The sequence below is a fragment of the Anomalospiza imberbis genome, chromosome 4 (genome assembly GCF_031753505.1).
Source record: "Anomalospiza imberbis isolate Cuckoo-Finch-1a 21T00152 chromosome 4, ASM3175350v1, whole genome shotgun sequence".
NCBI lineage: Eukaryota > Metazoa > Chordata > Aves > Passeriformes > Viduidae > Anomalospiza > Anomalospiza imberbis.
Genome location: NC_089684.1, coordinates 23,213,409 through 23,235,231, shown reverse-complemented (window position 1 = coordinate 23,235,231; position 21,823 = coordinate 23,213,409). Strand labels below are relative to the sequence as shown.

Below are 21,823 nucleotides of genomic sequence, written 5' to 3'. Positions count from 1 at the left end.
TGCTGTGTGCTTTGCTTCCTCCTATCTGAGCTCTGTTCAATACAGTAATTTTCCTTTTGATATCTATGTCCCAAAGACATTGTAATCAAATAGGCTTTTGCCAGCTATAGAAAATTCATTACATCAGTTTCTTTTCCTAAGAAAGCAACCTGAAAAACACAAAAAGGAAAAGGGAAGAAAATTGCATTTTCCTGAAGGTGGCTTTTTCCAGGTTTTCAAACAAAATGCTCCCTTGCAGGAGCTGGAAATGGTTCTACACAACTTGTTCTGTGAAAATGAAAGGAAAAAAGAAATGCCACCTGCCCTTTGGAAATCTGGAGAGAAAATTCACTGAGGAGCTTACCCTTTCCTTGCTGAAGTCATTGCAAATAGAAGGGATCCAACTCTTCTTAGGTGGTAGGAGGCAGCTACTACAGCTATCATTTCTTCCTCATAGTGTAAATTGGGTTTTGTAGAGAAGTAACTGAAGCTCACAGCTGGAATGAGATCCTGTACCACACCTAACTTGTGACACAGACAGCCTAGCCCTCACTGAGTACATAATTAATAGTAACATTCTCATTTTTAGTCACCTTCCACAAAGAACTGCGAGCTCCAGGGCCTGTTTTCTACTGAGAACTTACCAGTTTCACAGAGCGAGTCGAGGTGTCAGCACAAATTCCACTGGATTCTGTACTTTTCAGCATGCCCTGGCAGTGGGGGACCCCTCACCACCAAGAAGACCTGATGGAGGGGAGAAACGAGATGCTGTCGGGACCCCCGGAAGGGTGATACCTTTCTACCTAACCACTGTCATTCCCTCCCTTCCTTCCTCCCTCTTTTACTATTAAATAAAACATATCAGTGTTTTGGCACCAACATCTAACCTTATTTGGTTTTAAAAATGCCTTTAGGTATATTTCAAACATTTCTGTGTTTGACCTGATTTTTTTGCTGAGACCTTGTCTCCTCTTCTTCTCCATATTTAAACCAGATTGTAATTTTTCTCTCTAGTTTAAAATAAAAAAACAGCAGTAAAAAGTCACAGTGCCTTAAGGATGCCATTTTCACCCTCATAGCAGCAGCAGGCAGCAATCATAACACCAGGCCAACACCAGAACCCTCCCAGGAGGACAAGACCACCCCAAAAAGGTAGGGATGACATGTCCAGGTCGCAGTGACAGGCAGGGGTTGGGGGCTGAGGGTTACACAACAGGGGTTTGGGGTTACAGGACACAGCAGCAGGTCTGGGTACAGACAGGGCAGGGTAGTTAGGGACCAGGGTCAGGGTCCAGGCTCCAGAGCCAGGAGTCAAGGATAAGGGGTAAAGGATCAAAGGGGAGGGGTCATAAGTCAGAGATCAAGGGAGGGGGAATTGTTACTGACATACCTTTACAAACAACAGCAAGATTAACTCAGGAGTTCACTTCTGCCAAAATTGGGGATTATAGCTAAGGGCATTTCATTCCCAAGAACAGTAAATCCCAGAGAGGTTGTTTCTGGGTTTTTTTTTTTTTTTTTTTTTTCATTTATCGTTAAATTTTAGTAATTGCACTTAAAGAGGAAAAAAAAGGCAAGTAGGTAAGTAGACTCCTCACCTTCTTTCATCTCTTCTTTACTCTTTGCTGCAGTGAAGGGCCTTTTGTGCTGGACTTGTTTTGGAAATTTCCAAGTCTCCTTAATGCAGACATTTGTACTTGGAAGCATTTGATCTTGCAGTATGACTATTAATGCCCAATTAAATTTGATATACTGTGAAAATGATTCACACTTTGACCAGGACTATAAAGATAAATCTCTTCAACTGTAAAGGGGCTGTGACTGACCAAATGAAATCGTCCCAATGGTGGCAGCACAACATAAGAAATAAAATACAAAAGCGTGACGGGTTTCCTCTTCAGTAAGGCTTTTTAGGCTGAGTCATCATCACCAAAGTGGTATCCTTGTTCTCTGGAGGTGGGGTTGCCATTGAAACCAAAGCACAGCCCTTATCTTGTTGTAAAATTGGAAAGAAAAACATTTTATTTTTTGTGGTCAGGAGACCAGGCAAGGTCGGCATTTTACGTGAGATGGACCTTGCCTAGCTGCCATTTGATTAAGATCCTCTGCTAGGACTTCAGAGCAGGAAAGATAACACGCTTTAGAGATCTTGTGTTAAAAAGGGGTTTTTTTTCTTAGATATGAAAGCAAAACAAAATACAGCATGTGAAATTCACTAAGTGAAGTTACTGCAGATGAATAGAAGCATAATTACACAGCTATAAAATTATTGACTTTAACAGGTGAGCTCCTTTCTAGCTTAAAAAACACCTCCCATCCTGTTAAATTTTGAGGTGGGGTGTTGTATGTTCTGATAACTTTTGATTATACATCATTGCATCTTTTCTAATTTTCTTTCCTGGGCCTGCATGATCTTACATTTGTCCCAAATCCATGCATGTAAAAAGCAGAAAAAAAAATGTAAACAAGTTTGTCAAATACGATGATTTACTGGTACGGCTTTGCAACACCTGGGAGCAGTCTGAAAGAAGATAAATACTCAGCACAGGGAGAGTTAAACATTGGTGGTTTGAAAGGCTTTTGTCAGGACCATCCTTTCTGTGACTCTTCAAGGGGATGTGTATCCATCCCTCTTATCTTAGTGAAGCAGCTGGGCTACTGCTGCTGTAAATCACGAGCAAAACCAAGGGATGGTGATGGGTAAGAGTTATGGCAGGGTGGTGTGGTGCCTGGTGAGAAGGAGAGAGCAGCTGAAAACGAAGTGCTCGGACTTCCTGCAAGAGGGAGAGATGGGGGACGCGAAGCCAGCAGCACGGTGGCGACGGCAGGGAAGGGGCAGAGCTGATACCTGTGGGGCAAATCCTTCTCCGAGGGGGGGGAACCCCCACCTCCCGAGCTTGGCATGGAGCAGCTGGGAGGTAAGTGTGGGGATGGGCTCAGGTTGGGAGTGCTGGAAATGGGTGTTATGTCACACCCTGCCTCTGAAAGCCACTGGTGCCAGAGGGGGTCAAAGCCACAGGAGCTGCTTGCTCACAATAGCCTCTCCAAATTGCTCAGCTTGGGGAGCAGAGGCTTTTGCTAGCACACAGTAATGTGACATCTTCAAATGCAGTGATTATGGGTGGGAGTTTTAGGCATTCCTCTAGGTCATCATTTTGATCCTCTTCACCTGGCTTTGGCACATGGGTGATGTATAGGAGCTGAGTTGCATAAATACATACACACAGCCTGATACATCTACCTCACTGCCTGGTTCCCCAGCAGAACCCTAACAACAGCACTGGGCTTCCCCATGCTTTAGAGCAGCCCCAAAGATGCAGGGTTCCAAGTATGCCAAGTAGTTTCTGATGAGTCACCATAGAAAAGGATGTGATGAGCAACTGAGAGGTGCCACCCAAGACTACAAAGGTTGTCTCAGGGCAGTGATCTACTTCACATCTCTGCATGCAATGCAACAGGCTCCCCATTTGAAGTAGACTAATATTTGTTGCCCTGCTGGGGTCCCTGAGGAGCTCTTGGTGCCTGTAGTCCCTGGTGCTGGCTGTGAGGGCGAGGGGCTGCAGAAGGAAGAAGCCCAGGGGATTTGAATCTCCTTCCTTGAAAGTGACCCCCCCATCCACCAGCAGCTGCGTTTCCCTCCTCTCTTGGTCTTGGAGACACTTAAAATAACACAATATTTACCTGAACTCAGATGTAACCACAGTGAAGGACAAAAGAGTATTTTTGGTAATGTTTCTGCTTGTAATAGGACTAGCTGTATGCTTGTAGATGCATGTTCAGATGGTGGGCAGTCAAGCAACAGCTGTTTGTGTTTGTGGTATCATCTTCTGGAGCTGGGATCAGTGCACTCCAACACTTTGTGCACCTGCCTTTTGTCATGCATAGGTCTCTTTATTTTCTCACTGTTTAGGAAAATAAAATAATAATAATAAAAAAACCCACACAAACACAACCCTCCCAAAAAAACCCCAAACAAGCAAATCAGATTAGGGATGCTCAGGGATCGATTTCTAAAGGAACTCCCTGTGAAATGTGAACTTGCCATACATGTCAGTGCCTACACAACTGCAAAAAGGTGAAGGCTTCCCCTCAAAAAACATCTTGGGACAAAAAGTGAACATCCAGAGGTTCCTGCATCACCTGCCTCAGAGGAGTCAGGCACAGAATCTCTGCAGTACTGAGGGCATGGCTGATCATTATGGACATGGTTGTGGAAAGGTGGTGTCCCACAGAGAGCATATATGCCAGGATGTACCCCCATGGCACTGGTGCATGGTCACAGAGGTTTCCCCTGTGACCTTGCTTTGACCATATCCTTTCCCCTTTCACAGACTTGGTCATTTGTTTGCTGTTACATGTATTGGATCTTCCAGACTTGGAATAAGAACAGCTCCTCCAAAACACTACATTTTCTACTCCTTTCTTGAGGCTTCAGGCAATCTATCATGGAGCACAAAGGAGACACCACAGCTGTGAGCATCTTGAAGGTCACAGATCTGCACCTATAAAAGCACTGCCACTGCCTCTTGCAGTTTGGTGCACTCTATCCCCTGCAGCCACATGAAACATTCCCTGGTGTGTTCCAGCCCCAGCCACTGCAACAGTGACAAAACAGCACAGTAACAACCCACAGCCACTGTGTGAAACCAGACTCTTACTCATCAGCTTTTACACTGCTTCAGAAACACTGTACTATCCTTCATCATAGATCTGTGCTCAGTTTTTCCTGAGCTGGACCTTTAACATCAGCCACGTTTACAGCAAGAAGCACTTCTTACCAGGAGTGGCATTTCCTCCTCTTAAATAAGATCAAAAGCTTTTAAAAATAACCAGTTTAATCTATGACTTGCATTTCCTCTTGGACTTGCCATTGGCTTACAGAGATTTACATACCCATCAGCACTTTCAGAACAGCATCACACAGGCTGAGTGGGGTGTGTGTGTCCAAGTTTCCTACTCCCTAAACTTATCAGTCAGAAAATCGAATGCTGGGGCATTTGCATGTCATTATTGCTTACCTATTTTATCATTTAGCCTAATTAGCTAACTAGGCTCACTTAATCCTCAGCATTCACTCATCCCAATTAGAGATGGGCCCAAACCTGGACCTGGGTTCCAATTAGGAGATAACAAGCTCCTGGCAATCTGCTGCCTCCAGCAATCCTTGCAGCTGATAGTGATGTGTGGGAGTGCAGGAGCCCCCATGAAACACCAAGGAATTGCAGACCCACATCACCTCTGTGCTCAAGCTCTAAAGACAACTGATCAGGATCTAAGAGCACTATTTGCTTTGCTGTGGTCTGCATGTATCTTGAGCACAACACCTCCTGCCCCCCCCCCCCCCCCCCACCAAAAAGTGAAGGAGAGCTGTTTTTTGCACGTCTGTGTCAGTTGCATCAAACCATCCATGGTGGCCAGGAGAGCCCCTGACTATTAAAGCACTGCTCTCTCATCATCCTTTGCAGCTGCTTCTTGTCCCCTTGGCTCATTCTGAATGTGACATGGTGACAAACACACACACATGCTGTAGCCACTATGTACAAGGAGCTGAAGCAAGAAATTATGCCCAGATGAAAAAGTGAGCTTGTTCTGCAACAGCTGTGGTCAACTGGACAGAGCTTGGGGCTTGCTTCTGATTTGGCTGTTAAAAAGAGCTACTTGTGTCCGCTCTGCTTCCTCATGCACAAGGGAGGGACAGAGCACCTGCAGGCACTTTAACATGTCCCCATGAACATCAGCTCCAAGAGTCCATCACTGTTTCACCAAAGCTACAGAGTTGAAGGATGAGGTATTAGTGGATACCACCACCTCCTGCAGATCCCACACCATCGACATGGTTTCTTTCAGCACAGAGAAACTGATCAGCACTCTCCTCCATGATGTTTTCAAAAAGCCATGTCTTCCACTCAGGACTGTACCTGGTCCATCTTCCCCCGTAGTAGGGAAGGGTTTTACCTTCTGCAGGGCTGGCACCACTGGAGAGACATGCTGCATTCCCCTCCAGGGAGGCAAAGGGCTTCTGGTAACCTGTGCAGGCAGAAGGCTCCACGTGGGCCTCTTACAGACATTTCCTAAGTATGTTCTTCTTCCCCCAGCCAGGAACATCTGACTCTGCCAAGATGTGGATGCATAAGTGGCCAGCTCCTCTCACCGGAAGCTAATAGCTAGCTCACTGAACAAAGAAAATCCAATTTGGCAAAAAAAGCAAACAGTCCTATTCTGATCTCTCATAATTTTTTCCCTGCTGGTGCAGTTCATCAGACTTTTCACTGATTTATACCTTGGATGCAAGAAGAGTTTCAGACTCAAGGTTATTCTCTTGTCAGGTGTAGGCATGTCCTTGCTGTAACACAGAATGAAAGGGTTTATGAGCTGTGGATGTTCAAAGGGAGTGAGACATGGAGCTCCTGGAGCAGGTCCAGTGCAAGGCAATGAAGATGATTAAAGGAGGACAACAGGCTGAGAGAGCTGGGCCTGTTCAGCCTCAAGAAAAGACAACTGAGAGGGGAAGTCATCAACATTTATAAGCATTTGAAGGAAAGATGTCAAGGGGATGGAGCCAGGCACTCATCATTGGTGCCAAGCAATAGGCCAAAAGGCAATGAGCAGAAACTGATGCACAGAATCTTCCACCTGAACATGAGGAAGAACTTTACTGTGCAGGTGACCGAGCACTGGAACAGACTGCCCAGAGGGTGTGGAGTTTCCCTTCCTGGAAATATCCAAGAGCTGTCTGGATGCAATCCTGTGCAATGTGCTCTAGGATGACCCTGCTTGAGCAGGGAGGTTGGACCAGATGACACACTATGGTTCCTTTTAGCCTGACCCATTTTGTGATTATATGAGAGTTCACATCTGTATGACAATTATGTGGGCAGTGGTGGGCCACAAGTCCCCAGGTGCCAGGAGAATGAGGCTCTTTCTGGTAAGTGTCTTTGATGAATTGTTTCTAAAAGCCTGATGGCACCTTAGGGCTTCTTTTCCCCCTTTTACTTCAAGAGGACCACTAGAAAATTAAATGATTGTACTTTCCTTTGCTGTAGCAGAGCTTAAAGGGGAAACTAACTTGGGAGCTCATAAACTGCTCACTGAATTCAGCAGGGCCTTTTCTGCCAGCTTCAGTGGAAGTTTGGGAGCTGGCTCTCTATCAAAGGTGACTTTGATTTTCTGTGGTTGTATGGGCCTTTCCTCCCATTTCTCTGTGGGGAATAGCTTTGGGAGGCTTCAGAGTTCAGATGAAATATTTGCTGTAGCTAGCCCTCAGCTTATTTTCTTCCTTGCATCATGACTGTTCCTCTCTTTTACAGCTGGCAGCTGTAATCACTGCTGGCCTCCTGCTGCTCTATATCCTGCTGTGCTACGAGGATTTCCATTTCCACGTGGCTCATGTGTATGCTTGCCTGGGGTACCCCAATGCCCAGCACATCCTGGGACAGAGGTATTTGCAAGGTAAATGTTTCCCCAGTCTGTGGCTAATTTGCTGCCAGAGTGTGCATGTTTATAAGCCAGAACCGCACGCTGCTGGATTTTAGACACTGTATCTTATAACCTGTCTGTGACTTTGCTACCTTGTCTCACACCCAGGAGCTGGAGTGGAAAAAAATGAGGACATGGCCATGCACTGGTTCAGGTGAGGCTCAAAAATACCCCAAGCAATTCCTGTCATGGGAAATGGGCTTCTTCTGGGGAAAGGCTACTTGTGGTATGAGAGGAAGAAAAAGCTGTCAGTGCTTTGGAGGGAAACCTGCACTGAGCTGTCCTGTGCTGGTGGGAAGGAGGTTCAAAGTGGTAGCAGGGACAGTAGGAGCTCCTGACTTCTCACTGTGCGTTGCACTATGCTTTGCTGCACTTTCCCCACCTGCTATTACTATTTTTTTAATCAGTGAGAACAAAGGAAGTATTTGACAGCGGACATGCAGAGGGGTGCTGCTGCTGTATGGCTTTTTTGGGGAGGTTTGAGCTGCAGGTGGGCAGCAGGAAGAATGCATAGGTGCAGGAAGGGAGTGAGCCAGGAGCTGCTGAGGCAATGGGAAATCAAGTTACAGCAGTATATTATTTTCTTGCTCTCAGTGCATCCTCCCAAGAGGCTTCTGTCACATGAGTGACATGGCCACGCCTGTGTGTGCATTTGCTGTGGTACCCATAGTAGTTACTCCTTTTGATGGGAGCCTGGGCTGTGTCCCCTGAAATCTTACCATTCTTGGTGAGAAATGGGAAGCATTAAGGACAGGGAAATTTACTGTGCTACCCAAAAAGCAAGGGGAGAGGAGTAGGTATGTTGGACAGTATCTTTGCCTGCTCAAGGCACAGAACAGCATCAAGCTGCAGGACTTTTAGGGTTGAAAGGACTATGCCTGTGACAGCAGGAGATGTAAATCAAGGAGGAATCATTACAGATGTCCATACCTAGAGAAATGCTGAAGCCTTCACGCTTTTCTGAATAAGAGTGTTTGCCAAATCAGGGCCTGAAATTTCAAAGGAGTCACATTTCAAAAAGTGAAGTATACATAAATTTTCCCTTATTTGCTCTGTCCTGGTTTAATCTCAGCTAGCAGCTAAGTACTGTGCAGCTGCTCACTGGTTTCTCCTCTCCTACTCCTGTGGGAGGAGAATTAGAAGAACGTAAAATCCATGGGTTGAGATAAGAGCAGCATGATAACTGAAATAAAATAAAATATAACAATAGTAACAAAAGAGAGGAATAAACCCCAAGAAACAGAAGTGGTGCCCAACACAATTGCTCACCACACTCTGACCCATGTGCAGCCTGTCCCTGATGAGCAGTCAGCAGCTCCTGACCAACCTCCCCAGTTAAACACTGACCATGAGATGCTCCATGGGATGGAATTGCCCTTTAGCACAATCAGGTTTGCTGTCCTGGCCATGTTCCCTCCCAGCTTCTTTTACACCTGCTCACTGCCAGAGTGTGGGAAACTGAAAAATTCTGCATTTAGGGTAAGCACTGCTCAGCAACAGCCAAAGTATCAGTGGGTTACCAACGTTATTCTCATACTGAATCCGAAGCACAGCACTGTACCAGCTGCTTGGAAGAAAGGTGACTCTCAGCCAAAACCAACTCTTACCTTCCTTGAAAGCATTCAAACTCTGGTTTTCTTCTTCTGTACTTCTCTTACCATTTTCTGTGCTTGTCTCTTCCTGGCTTTAGGCAGGCTGCGGGGCAGGGCCATCCCCACTCCTCCTTCAACCTGGCAGTGGGGACACTCAGAAACATGACTGTGGCACTTGAAGAAGGGTAACTTGAGACAATCTTCTTCCTTCCTATTACAGCTTAATTCCCAGCTCCTCTTGGGGAGGGGGGGAAACCTGGTGCTGTAGGTACTCCAGGCACAAAGGCACTCCAGCATTTCTAATGCCCTCTTTTTGTATTGTCAGTAATGCAGCCCTACCTGCAGCAGGGAAATGGAAAAACACAGTTAGTCCAATGACATTTTAAAACTTAGGTGTCACAGTTCCTAAAATGCCTATGGTCTGATTACATATGTTTTTCCATGAAGATTTCCCAATGAAAGCAAGGGACAAGACCTGTACTGTATAGAAAGAGCTATTGAAGTGACATGTCAATTTTCTGCTATAAAGAAAATTCTCTTTCTCTTTTAAGGGAGTTTGACTCTCTCTCCATCCAGTGGGGTCAATGAGAAGCTTCATGTTGACTGCCTGGAGGTTGGGTTGAAACTGCCCAGGATGAGCTTCTCTCCCTGATGTGCACATGCACGTTGCACACCAGTGTTCCCAGCAAGTCCCACAGATAAAGAAAACTTGCCTTGTGCTTTGTATAGTCACTGTGGCAACTTGTCCTAGGCTAAGTGAAGCTGAAAAAACTGATTCCATCACAGTGAAACCCAGCCCTTTTTTGCTTTTGTGTATTGTTTCATTTTGATTCTCTTCATTTGCTTCAAGCCTGAAAATTAAAAATTGGGTTGGAGAGAACAGTTGCACACTAAATGAAGCTAAAAAAACATTGTTTGGATAAACCTTGTGTTTTGAAGCCAGTGCATTTTGTTTCAGTCTCCACTGCATATTGCATGATCAGACTCACATACTGGGTGGTATTTCAAGAACTCCAAAACCATTTCTCCTTCCATTAAGATGAGAAAATCACCAAATCTAGAACATATGTGCTCAGACCACAGGAAAAGGCAGAAGGAAAATCAGATCATTTTCTGACTAGGGGAGAGTTAACTTTACAGATGTTTTCATATTCAGTAGCTGTGTTACTCTTATAAAAGCCCGTGTAATTAAAATTTAGGTAGGAATGAATTTAGGACTTCCTCCTAGATTTTCTTCATGAAGGTTTCATGTCCTTCAGGGAAGTGGAGAAATTCCTCAGTGTGGCAGCAGCCCATGGGCTCCTAGAAGCTCAGCAACTTTTGGAAAACATCTTCAAGGGCAGAAACCTTTCCTGAATGACTGCTGCAACACCGATGCTCATCCAACCTTGCCTTCTTCTACACTCAGCAGCCCCACCTTCTCCTTGCTGAGTGTCTAATCTTCAGGAAATTGCATAATTCACTGCACATTACATTTGCTTTGTGTGGCATCTCCATGGTCAGGTCTATAGCAGTTATGTGCTGCTGCTCCTTTTCTCCATTTGCTTCCTAGCTTGCCCCTTCTGAAGACCATTGGAAAGGTGTGGTGGAGGAGGTCAGTAGCCTTTAAAGTTATACTGATGACAAACATATGAACATTTTTGAAAAAAACTCCCATCACTGTTGCACCAACTCATCTGCTAATGCTAAGTTATCCAAATATTGATCCGGGCTTGGTGCAGTGTTTCTTGCATGTTTGTGCCACCTTTCATGCTCTGCTTAGGCATTGTAATAACTGATCATGACTAAGGCTTTATCACTGTAAATCAGCATGACATGCATGCATGATCCATTTGTACTGGAAATGACAGTGATTTAATAGAAAATATAAATGATGCTCTCACTTAACAGCTATTGTTCCTTATCAACATTACCATTGCTATGCCAGTTCTGGGGAGAAGTAATTCAATTTAATGAAACTGCCTTCATTTTCAGGGTGGTTGCAGTTTAAAACCACAGTGAGCAATTGCATTTCACGGGAAGTGCACTCACTAAACAAAGACCTGCAGAGTTTTGCTAGCAATAAAATTGTTTCCAAGGGTTTTTGTTGGTGTGCAATATTTCCCTTCTTCCTACCATGATTATTCAGCTCACTTGTTGCATGACACAAGTCCCCCTGTGTTGGGGAAGATGAAATAGGAAAACCTTATAAATATGATTGCCTGGCAAAAGATTTGGAAAATACAGACATTGAGATGAGAACTAGATTTGAAATAGCAAACCTTGACTACTGAATAACTAGAAAACAATAGTATAGCTAGGCTGAAAGCAATCCCCCCTTCTGATTAAACAATGCCCTTTACCTGCAGATAGGTCCAAAGGTCAAATGGAATGCTCTGTCTCACCCCCAATGTATGGTTCATCCCACACCTGTGACCCTCCCCTGAAGTATCAGGTATCTGTGACCCCATTGGCCCAAGTCCTCTTCCAGCCCACCTTGAAGCCCTCTGATAAGGTGTGCCTGAGGGACTGGACACTCTCTTGGACCTTCCCCATAGATCCTCACCGGGAACCCTCGCTCCCTCTCTCTCCCTCTCTCCCTCTCTCCCTGGGCCTGCTTGGAGTTGCGCCTGGCAACTCCAAGCAGGGCCTTTCACCCCTTTTAATAAACCACATCTTCTAAGACCTGACTTCAGAGATCTCTCATCCATCCAAACCGTCCTGGAGTCCCGTGCTCTCTACACCCCTGGGTGCATGAGGCCACACTGGTGAGCCTGAGAACAATGGACTGCCACTAAGAAAACAAATGGGACAGCAAGTCCAGTGAGGTCCAAGCTTTGGTTTCTGAGAATTGCTGTTGTGACATGACTCGTAGGCAAAGGCATGAAGGATTTTATCCAGGTTCCCATTTTCCTGTCCCCTCTTGGATTTCAGCCTCAGTATCTTTCTAGGTGATCCTGGCAACAGCTGTGGGACATCCTGCAGGAACAGCCTGCCAGCACCCCGCACAGTGGAGACTGGTGGAAGCTCTGTGGTGGCCACACATTAAGGAAGAGATGGCCAGGCTTTGCCTCTTCTCCACCTGGCTGTCCCCAGGCTCCTCAGGGCCAGCTCCAGATCCTGCTCCCAACAGGAGAGACCAGAGAGGAGACCTGTGGCCTGGCTGTCCTGTCTCCCTCAGCTTGTCCCCATCAGCATGCTGCACACCAGTGCTCTCTGGTGCAGTGCAGCTGCCTGCTCCCCCCACTCATCTCCTTTCTCTTTCCCTTCTGTGCTCCCTCCCACACAGCCCTTTATTAAATCTGGTACCACAAACTGCACAGCAGAGCAGAGCTCCAGGTGAGTTTCTCTGTTTCCTACTCCTCAGGCAGAAAAGCAAGACTCCATTTGCCAGCTCAAAAAGGAGCTTATTTCCATGGTCTCTGTGGTCCATGCCCTGAGCCAGGACCCTTTGAAGGCAGGGGAGTATTTCCCTTGATGTGCTGCATCACATCTCATACCCTGCCCTTTTTTTCGCATAGAGTAAACATGCATGAGCAGTAGCTCCTGATTTAGAAAGCAGACCTATGTTTTACATCTCATAAATAGAGAAATGCACCAATTAAGTGCACCAGGCATCATTTCCAGGCCTGTGATACCCTCCTTTCTGTGCCTATGAGCAGGAAAACCTTGTCTTTGTATCCACAAAACAGCATCCACTGGGCAAGTAACATGAGGAGCTGTCTCAAAAACCCCACTGAAACCCAGAACCAGTGTGTGCTGCCACTCCTCTACCCCCAAAATCATCCTCCTTGTTTTCTCCATCCTCCCTAACCGCAGCAGCCAATGTCAGGGGGACATCCAAGCATGGTTGCAGAGAGCCATGTCCTGTTGCACACTTCTGCCAACTACTGACGGCCAAATTCAGGCACCTTTCACACCTTTCCTATTGCTACTGGACCCAGGATGATGCTGTTGGTGGCCCAGATATGAAATAAGCTCGGTGAGCTAAGGCATACTCACCTGGGTATGCGAGGAGCAAATACACTGAGGGCCTGGTGAGCAAGGACATTGTATTTCACAGTGTGCTGGATGCCAGATACCCATCAAAGCCATTCTCTCACTTCCCCTCTGCAACTGGACTGGGGAGAGAAAATATAGCAAAAGCTTCATGAGTTGAGATAAGGACAGGGAGACATCACTCATCAAATACTGTCATGGGCAAAACAGACTGAACTTGGGGATATTAATTAAATTTATTACTAAAAAATCAGAGTAGAATAATTAAAAAGAAGATAAGTTTTAAATCAGCTTCCTCCTCATCCCTCCCTTTTTCCCTGGCCCTACTTCCTCTCCTCTCAGCAGTGCAGAGAGATGGGGAATGGGGGTTATGGTCAGTTCACCACAGCTATTTCTGCCACTGCTACCACCTCAGGGAGAGAAGTCCTTCTGCTCCAGTGTGGGGTCCCTGCCAGAGGAGACAGTTCTCCACTAACTGCTCCAACAGAGGTCACTTTTCATGAGGTGCAGTCCCCTTCTGCTCTTCTTTGGCCACAATTACATCTGTGCAATAACTTTTTTTCCCTTCTTAAATGTGTTATGACAAAGGCATTACTCTCATTTCTGACTAGGCCAGCCTTAGTCAACAGCACATGTACCTTGGAACCAGCTGGCATTGGCTCTGTCAGACATGGGGGAAGCTTCTGGCAGCTTCTCACAGAAACCATCCCATAGCCCCCCTCACTATCAAAATATGGCCACACAGGACTTAAGAAATTACCTTTTTCAGTCCCTCAGCCAAAATGAGAGTGCAGTTTTTTTATGCTCATCAATTTTCCCACCTGAACTCATGTCATTGCCCAACAACAAAATGGGCATTAGCACCAACCACAAGATTCTGCAGCTACCAGGCAACAAGTCAGCCTCAAGGCTCATTCTGTCTTCACTTCAGTGACAAGGTGCAATTCTTCTGTTTGCTTTCTCAAAAAAAAAAAAGCTGTTTTGGAATAGAACATATCAGCAGTAATTTGCTTACTGGTATACATGGTCTTGTACAATGGGTGAGTGACCCATCATCCAGTGCTATCCAGGTGGCCCTCTTTACTAAAAAAGAGTATTAAGAGCTGGACAATAAGTCTTTGTAAACAACTTTGCATATGATTCAACAGGATGAAAACAATTGTTTAATAAAGTCAGTTATCAAACAGCAGCAGGAGAAAGCCATTGGAACTCAAGGTGGTGATGAGATTTTACTAGCAAAAGATGTTCACTGTTTTCCTGCAATTTACGGGATTAGTGCTTGCATTTTTACCCTTGCATTACCTCCCCTTGAAACACAGGTGTCTCCCGTTCTAACTGCTGTCCATACAATTTCACCCTGGATTTTCTTTCAGTTCATGGTTTTGCACTTGATGGCTGAGAGTGCACACATCCACGTTCCTTCTGTTTTTTCCCTTTTTCTCCCCAGACCTGCCTTGCCATGGCTGTTCTGGCTGCTGGTAGACGTGGGCACCCTGTCTCCCCTTCAGGGAATGCCTCCCACTTGTGGGGCACTTGTCCCACACTGCACTGGCTGGACCTCCCTGACAGCTGCCAGCCCTGCCCTCCTTGGCACTGTCTGTACTCAGGCAATTAGAAGGATTTTCTTTCCCAAAACACAGCTCTAATTATAATCTAATTCATCTTATTTGAAGTTCAGTTTGGTAGTATTTCCATTATGCAAATATCAATTTATTATCCTCACATTATGTTTTGACTACAGTTGTGTTGCTAATTAGAGGTAATTTAAGTGCTTTTAAAAACCCCTTTCCTCTCCATGCACCCTTACTTCCTTGCAAACCACACAGTGCAGATATTTAGCACAGAGTCAGTGATGAAAACCTGCAGTTATAAGCTCTGTTTGCATCACTCTAATTGACTTTCATTATGTTAGAAACCACTTAGAGAGCACATTTTTTTCTGATTTACTTGGGATTGGTGATGGAGATATGAAAAAGGAAGGTAACTTACTCCAGCTGTGTTTCTAACATTTTTCTGCCCAGACTTTCAAGTGCTTTCGGTGTGGCTCCCCCAGCAACTGACCACTTTGTTGCCTTTGGCTGTGGGGGAAAATTAGAATTATATTAATGCTAGTCTAGGAGAGAAAACACGTTCCTGTCATAAGAGAGAAAAAAGCTGACCCCAGGAACCTGGCTGAAAAAAATCCTAAACCTGGCTATTGTGGAGGTATTTGTATGTCCTGTTTAGCCCCACTAGCAGAGGCACTAGGAAAATAGGATAAACCCTATGATAACAGCAATTCCCATCTGTCCTGGCTGAAGGCAGTGGGTAGACTGTAGGTTTTGGTCATGGAGGCTGCCCAGCTTGGTACAGGCCATAGAAGGTGGGCAGTGGAGATTTTTTTGGGGGGGGCAAATGAGGCAGCCATAGGGGACATGTGTGGGAACAGGGACTAGGCAGTGGGAGTTCATGTAGGGCTAACATAGTTGGTCACCGACATCCTAAAAATCCCAACAGGATTACTCCTCCCAGCTCCTTTTAGAATAACCACATCTTCTATTCACTTTTCTTCTGCAGACATTTCTGTTGGGCATGTCAGGTGTCTCTGCTGCCACAGCTCAGGGCAGGGAGGGATCCTACCTGCTATGCAGGTGGCAAAAATGTTTCTGCCTCCCAAAGCATCTCCAGGGCCATCTCAGTTTGATTTGGCTGGCACGTTTTCTGACCACAGAAATGTTGTTTTACCAAACATTTTGAGGAGCTCTCAGACCTTCCCAGAAAGATGACTTTTAGTAAGGGGGAGGGAATGTGATTGTCTATAATAAAACCCTACCAGAATGATCAAACCCATAGATGGCTAAAGAAGCTGTGCAGCTCTGGCTTTGAAGTGCTTGCTTCAGCAATAGCTGAACATTAGGGGTCCCCAGTGGACTTTCAAAAGCTTTGTTAGGAAAAAAAAAAAAAAAAAAAAAAAAAAAAAAAAAAAAAAAAAAAAAAGACTGAAGCTTTCCTGAATTTATCTACAATATAAATCCCAATACCCCACCTACCTACCAGGCAAGCTCTGTTGATACCAGGGGCGAAACAACAGCATTAATGCTCTGACGTAAAAAGTAGACAGCAGCCGCTGTGCTGTGCCTACAGAAACCCAGGGCTCTCAGAAAGGGCCTTTTCTTTCTGCCCAAAGTCAAGCTTCAAAGCTTCCTGCTCTGTTTTGTTCTTAATTGAAAGTACTATTGCAGTGGGAAGGGTTGTTTTTGTTTTGCCAATCCCCTTCCCTGCTTTTAGTTTATTTTCCTCAGGAGACATTATCTTTCATTTGCAGAGTGAATTCAGTTCATTCTCCTGTAATGGAGACTTAATGGTTGTGGGTGGGTTTAGGGGAAGCTCTGCTGTGGCACTGCCACACTGCACCAAACCTCCTCCAGCTGGGAAGGGGCTGGGCTCTTCCAGACCTGGCAGTGGGGTTAGGCACATCTTTTGCACTTTTTGAATCCATCAGATGTTGCAAAGGGCAAGGGCCTGGAAAAGTTGTCTATGTCTTGGGAACCCTGCTCAAAGCCCCTGGCTGTGGCATTGGTGTGGTTCCCGTCTCTGGGAAGGGAAGGGATCTTGCCTACAGTGCAGACAACTTCAAGAAAGCCATTTTGTTAAACATCCCACTACTGAATAGCAGTATTTTAAGAAGACCCCCCAGAAATGGAAGATACAATGGATTTGTCTTCCTGAGGCTAAAATAAGTATTATGATAAAAGTGTCCAACAAGACCTGACAGCACTTTAAAGGGTTGTTGTTGCAGTGTCCCTCAGCTGACAGCTCTGTCATTCAGCTCTCAGACACTATCACATATGATAGACCACATGGCTTTCACTCATGAATTAAAAAGGGACAAGTACTCTAATGCTGGAATACAAATGTCCTTAGAGCGCTACGAATTTCTTAAGGTAAGACAGATGCAAGATGAGCTTTGCATTCCTACTTGGTTCATATTCTGCATGGAATGCTCCCTGGCAGCTGCTCCCAGAAGGATTTAGGACCTTTTGCAAAACCATCTCTGCCACACAGTGGGTACTGCTGGGACAGCACCTAGCAACATTCCCTCTCCATTGGCAATTTTTTTTGTTTGTTTGGTTTTTTTTTTTTTGTGAAAGTCACAAAGCCCTGAAACTACTCAAGGTTATCCAAAGCCTGGATGGGATGATGTTAATTAAAGGTGGGTGTGAGCCCTCAGGGATTCCCTGGGAACACAGCTTGGCACAAGGCTGAGTGGCACAGGGGATGCTGCAGCTCACCAGAGCTGGCAGTGGACTGTCAGCCCCAGCACAGCTTTGCATCACAAACCCACAGCATAAGCCCAGCCTTAGAAGCAAACACCGAGGTGTGTCTGGCCTCATCCCCTGCCCTGGATGTACTGGGAAGAAAAACAGTACAATGCAAAAATCCAGTCCTTCTCTCTCTGCTCCACCAAGTGCCCTGGTGCATGTCCTGTGGCTCTTTTAGAAGAGCACTGTAAGATGGAAGGGCTACTGGGTTGAAACCCAGAGAAAGCCCTGGGAATGGGGGAGAAGGAAAAAAGACCTTCAAAGGAAAAAAAAAAAAAAGAAAAACAAATTGTAGTTCTTTTTCTCCCATCTTTACTATGCTTGCCTTCAATATGGGATTAACAGGAGGCACTGAAATTTAGTCACATTATAACCCAAAATGAGTTCACAAAAGGAATTAAGTTGTCCCTTAGGAAAAGACAAATGGGCACTGTTTGGAAACTAAAAGCAAAATTATCCTCTACAGCTGAGGTACAGCAGCAGGTGGCTATGACAGAAATAAGAGTATTCCCTCCCCCCCACCCCCAACTTTCATCTTGTCTGCCCAGGGAAGGATTGGTAGATTTTGGGAGAAGGGACTCTCGGAGGTGGGAAATGTTTTTTTTCAGAGTTCAGAGAAAATAGATGAATTGGGATGACAGCCTCTACCTGTTGCTACCACATATATGATACTTCTCCAATTCCCCCATAAAACAACCATTTAATTAAGGAGTCAGCTTGACAAAATTAGAATAAACTCTGCTGGAGCTTAATGATGACCAGATCCTTTTTACTGCCAGTTTTCCTCCAAAATGAATAGCAGGCTATCATGGACTCTGTCATAGCTGACTTTCGCCTGGCTCTCCTGTTTGCCGCTCACATCATTATGGCTGACTGCCTTAAGAATAGCAAAATTGGCCAAATTTCCCCCCTTCCCATATGACTCATCCAGCACAACACTGGCTAGTACTCATTTGTTTCCCAAAATGCTGGTTTGGTGGTGTCCAAGTTATCACCAACAGCATTTTTATGAAACACTTTCAGCAAAATGCCAGTGGCTTTGCCCAAGCTGTGATAAATATCTGCTTAAGAGGAACTGAATCCAGCAGGGACTTTACTCCAGAGTCCCAATTCAGCAACACAATTAAGTCCCCACTTAAATTATTTTCTATTAAATAATTTTATAAAGTGGGATGAACAAATGAGTCAGGGCCTGGGTCTCAGCATGTTCAGCAGTTCCCAGGCTGTTTGCCCAAAGCTTAGTCACAAAACAGCAGTAACAACTGTAACAGAACTCACCTTTTCAGTGATGAGGGGAAAACCCAGTTGCACACATTTTCCTTCTTACATGAGGTATGAACCAGACCAGTAAGTAGTTTCCTGTAGCCATTGAAAGATATGATTTAGGATATTTTTTCCACCTATATATATAATGGCTGAAAAACTGTAGAATGAAAAGCCTTATGTAAACACTCCAACATTTAGAAAAAACTGACTAAAATGTATTCTCATCATCCAAAGGATGAGTGCTTGGCAGAGAGGGGGAGGAAAGGCTCCACTGCCACTGAGGACTGGCACAGCATTGCCAGTGCAGCTGATCCTTTCCTGACCACCTTTACACCTGGCTCTACAAGGGCAATAAGTTTTGTGCGCAAATCTCCCTTCTTTCTGATACCCCATGGGCAAGGACCATCTTGTCCTACCCTCTCCAGAGGATAAGGAAATAAATTTAGTGTGAGAAGACAGATGAAGGGCCACCTCATCCAGGTAGCCAGCTCAAACAGCAGGATTTGTTTCTCACTTCACAGCCTGAGGGTGCATCATGCTGGTTTCTGCTCTCCAGTACTGAGTGGGCTAATGTACTTCAAACTGAAGTAGGCTCCTCCAAGCTTAGCATGGCTCTGATTGCATAGCCTTTGCAATCTTGAGTAATTATCATTGCCAAGAGCTCCTCAGAGTTCAGCACAAGGACCTCTGCAATTGCAGTGCTGCAAAGGAATCCTCTCCCCCAAAACTCCTCCTGATGGTCTCTTGTGTTTCTGACCCCAAGTGCTGCTGGGAGAGTTGGGAAGGTAAGGTCAGTTCAAAGTAGGAGGGCCAGGTAAAGAAAGAAGGCCTCCTTTCTTCAGTTTCAAGGGTGCAGCACTAACATACCATTTTTTCCTACTGCTCACAGTGCATCTTCACTCCACTGTTCATGGAGCAGCTCGTCAAGGGAGGACTTGTGGTCCCCACTGGCTGGGACTATGGAGCACATCCTTGGTGGTGAGCAGGATTTCACACTGCAGACACCCCCTGTTGAAAACTAAAAGTGTAGTCTTGAGTGTCAACACAGACAAGTTCATTTCTTGAATTTAAGGGCAGGCTATGCCAGCAAGCAACTGCCTTCATGAAACTAGAAAGATGAGGGTGGCAGAGGAGGCTAACAATCCATGGCTGTGCAAAGATCCAGCCCCTGCAAGTCACATCCCACTTGAAGACGCTGCTTGACATGAAACCCATGATGAGTGCAAAACCTGCTTGCACTGGGGGCTGGGGTGGGGGGTGGGCACAGGATATTTTCCTATAGCTTGAACCAAAGCTCAGCTGTGACTCTTTTGCAGCAGCTCAGGAGAAAAAGGAGAATTGCTGGATATCTCAAAAACTGAAAAGAGAAGACAAAAAAAGCAGCCACCAGCCTGGGGTTTGGGGAAAAAAACATCAGCTTGAGCTGCCAAAGAAGAACAGAGAAACCAGCAGGGAGGCACTGGAAAAAGCCAGCAGAAGAAAGATCAAAATACTGATGCTCCACAGTGGAGCTAAGTGATGGATGCCCAGGTCAAAGCCACAGAAAGGCCTCAGGGCCAGAAGGTTCAGTCCCTCCGCCACAGGAGCTGCCTTCTCTTAGTCCTGCCGTGACAGAGCAGACGGCAGGGTCAGGAAAGCCCCTCTCCCTGAGGGCGTTCCTCTGATGCTGCCCCTCCCGTTCAGGGTCGCTCCATGCCTGGGTCTGCAGAGCCCTCCCTGCCAGCATCCTCCCCCGCCCCCTGCACGGCATGCCCCAGCTACCTCACCTCTGAGCTGCACTTGCTTGAGAAGTGCTTCAGTAGCTTAAACTATTTATTAGTCCATGCTTCAGGAAGCCATTCACCACTCAAGAGGTTTACCTGGAAAGCCCACAGCATTATACTTGTGATGAGGAGGCTGCAGTCAGTGCTGGGAGCATCCCTTTGCAAGACTCAAAACACAGGCAGTGGCTGTTGCCCCTGTCCTGGGTACAATGTTCAGACTCCACTGACATATTTGGGTCCTGTTTTTTTTACAGGGTCCTTTCCCAAAAGTCTTTAAGCAACTCGGTGATTCATAAATCTTCTTCCACTAAGAGCCATTGGGGTGGACGTGTGGCCAGAAGAGCTCCAAAAGAATAAAAAAATATTATTCCACGGTTCTTTAAGCTAGCATTACTGCTCATCTGGAACACAGGAAGCTGCTCCTCCAGACCAGGAAGAGAAAACTCCTTATTTTAGGCACCAAAAGGCTTTCCATGGTTTCCTGCTGGAATAACTGCAGCCACTGAGCAGTAAATTTACTTCCAGGAGAAAACACTCAAGAGTCCACAGGGATTCACAACTGTATGGAGAAATGAGTGCCTCAAAAATTTACAGGTTTTTAGAAAAATAAATGTTTGTTTTGCCTCCCTCTTGGAAAGAGAAAAATAAAAAAAGGAAGCATTCAGGCAAACAATTCTATAATATTTACATAGAACATAGGTGCATATTTACTCCATAGTGTGTTAGCTGGAGTACAAACCGTTTGCTGCCTTCTCCCCACAAAAAAAACCCCAGAAAAACTCCCAAGTGCGAGTACTAAAAAGTCCTGCTAAAGGTTTGCTGAGCTAGTACAGCCCCAGACCAAGAAGGATAAAATAAAATCACCCTACTACTACTCCCTTAGAAGTGGTTCATATTAGCACTGGGGGTTTTGCTCGTCCCTGAAGCCATCTGTGGACAACTCCCATCAGAGCCAGCTGGTGCAGCTCACCTAATCACAAGGCTGGGTTTGTTTCCTCTTTATTTGGAAACCAGCTTTGCCACTGGCTTGATTGGGCCCATGTGGAGCATTGTGCTGCTGTTACTTATGTTATGGTTTTAAAGGCAGTCACAGTGACTGACCTGTGAGTGATGTTTACTGTGTCCCACTAGTCTGCCAAGGTTTCCATGCATGTCCTTGATCGAAGAGCAGAAGTGATAGGCAGAAGTGCCCAAGGAAGAAAAGCTGAGACGTTTTCTTCTTTTTTCAATCCTTTTTTTTTTTTTTTTTGCTTGTTTTAAAATAAAGTTTTTGCTTAAGCCAAAGGAAAATCTGAATTTGTGGCCTGTCCACTCCCTGTGTACAGCAGCAAATCTGGCCCTCTTGTGCACCACTGGGCTCAGGACATGTGGCTAGCTGCAATGGAACACAAGTTCCAGGACACGTTGTTTATCTTCTGCCTTCCCCCAAAATTATTACTGATGTTTTGTAGAGTCTCTTGAAGTATTT

At 45.5% G+C, this 21,823-nt stretch overlaps 1 protein-coding gene and 1 long non-coding RNA gene across 4 annotated transcripts; one reads left to right on the top strand and one right to left on the bottom strand.

Annotated features, from left to right (window-relative positions):
- The first annotated feature begins 910 nt into the window (after positions 1–910).
- On the top strand, positions 911–10,455 carry LOC137472429 (sel1-repeat-containing protein YbeT-like). Of its 3 annotated transcripts, none has more exons than XR_010998181.1 (5): positions 911–1,131; positions 7,287–7,428; positions 7,564–7,609; positions 9,146–9,232; positions 10,307–10,455. XR_010998181.1 is itself a non-coding variant. In XM_068187500.1 (5 exons), the coding sequence occupies exons 1-5, from the start codon at positions 2,769–2,771 to the stop codon at positions 10,401–10,403; spliced, it is 501 nt and encodes a 166-aa protein (XP_068043601.1). In that variant the 5' UTR covers positions 2,730–2,768; the 3' UTR covers positions 10,404–10,455. The 3 variants fall into 3 exon arrangements, 2 of the variants coding, with proteins under 2 accessions (XP_068043601.1, XP_068043602.1); XM_068187500.1 differs by lacking the exon at positions 911–1,131 and adding an exon at positions 2,730–2,897; XM_068187501.1 differs by lacking the exon at positions 911–1,131 and adding an exon at positions 5,695–6,904.
- Positions 10,456–13,098: 2,643 nt separating this feature from the next.
- On the bottom strand, positions 13,099–20,520 carry LOC137472432 (uncharacterized). Its single transcript, XR_010998183.1, has 4 exons — positions 20,359–20,520; positions 18,605–18,685; positions 15,015–15,103; positions 13,099–13,985 (listed from the first exon to the last, which is right to left on the bottom strand). It is a non-coding gene; the product is annotated as an uncharacterized lncRNA (long non-coding RNA).
- Between the last annotated feature and the right edge of the window lie 1,303 nt (positions 20,521–21,823).

What these genes read in the sequence shown, in the direction of transcription:
- LOC137472429 (XM_068187500.1), top strand. Translation starts at nt 2,769, where the DNA reads ATGGGGGACGCGAAGCCAGCAGCACGGTGGCGACGGCAGGGAAGGGGC. An exon ending in TGGCATGGAGCAGCTGGGAG is followed by an intron (nt 2,898 to 7,286) that starts GTAAGTGTGGGG and finishes TCTCTTTTACAG; the next exon opens with CTGGCAGCTGTAATCACTGC. An exon ending in ATGGCCATGCACTGGTTCAG is followed by an intron (nt 7,610 to 9,145) that starts GTGAGGCTCAAA and finishes TCCTGGCTTTAG; the next exon opens with GCAGGCTGCGGGGCAGGGCC.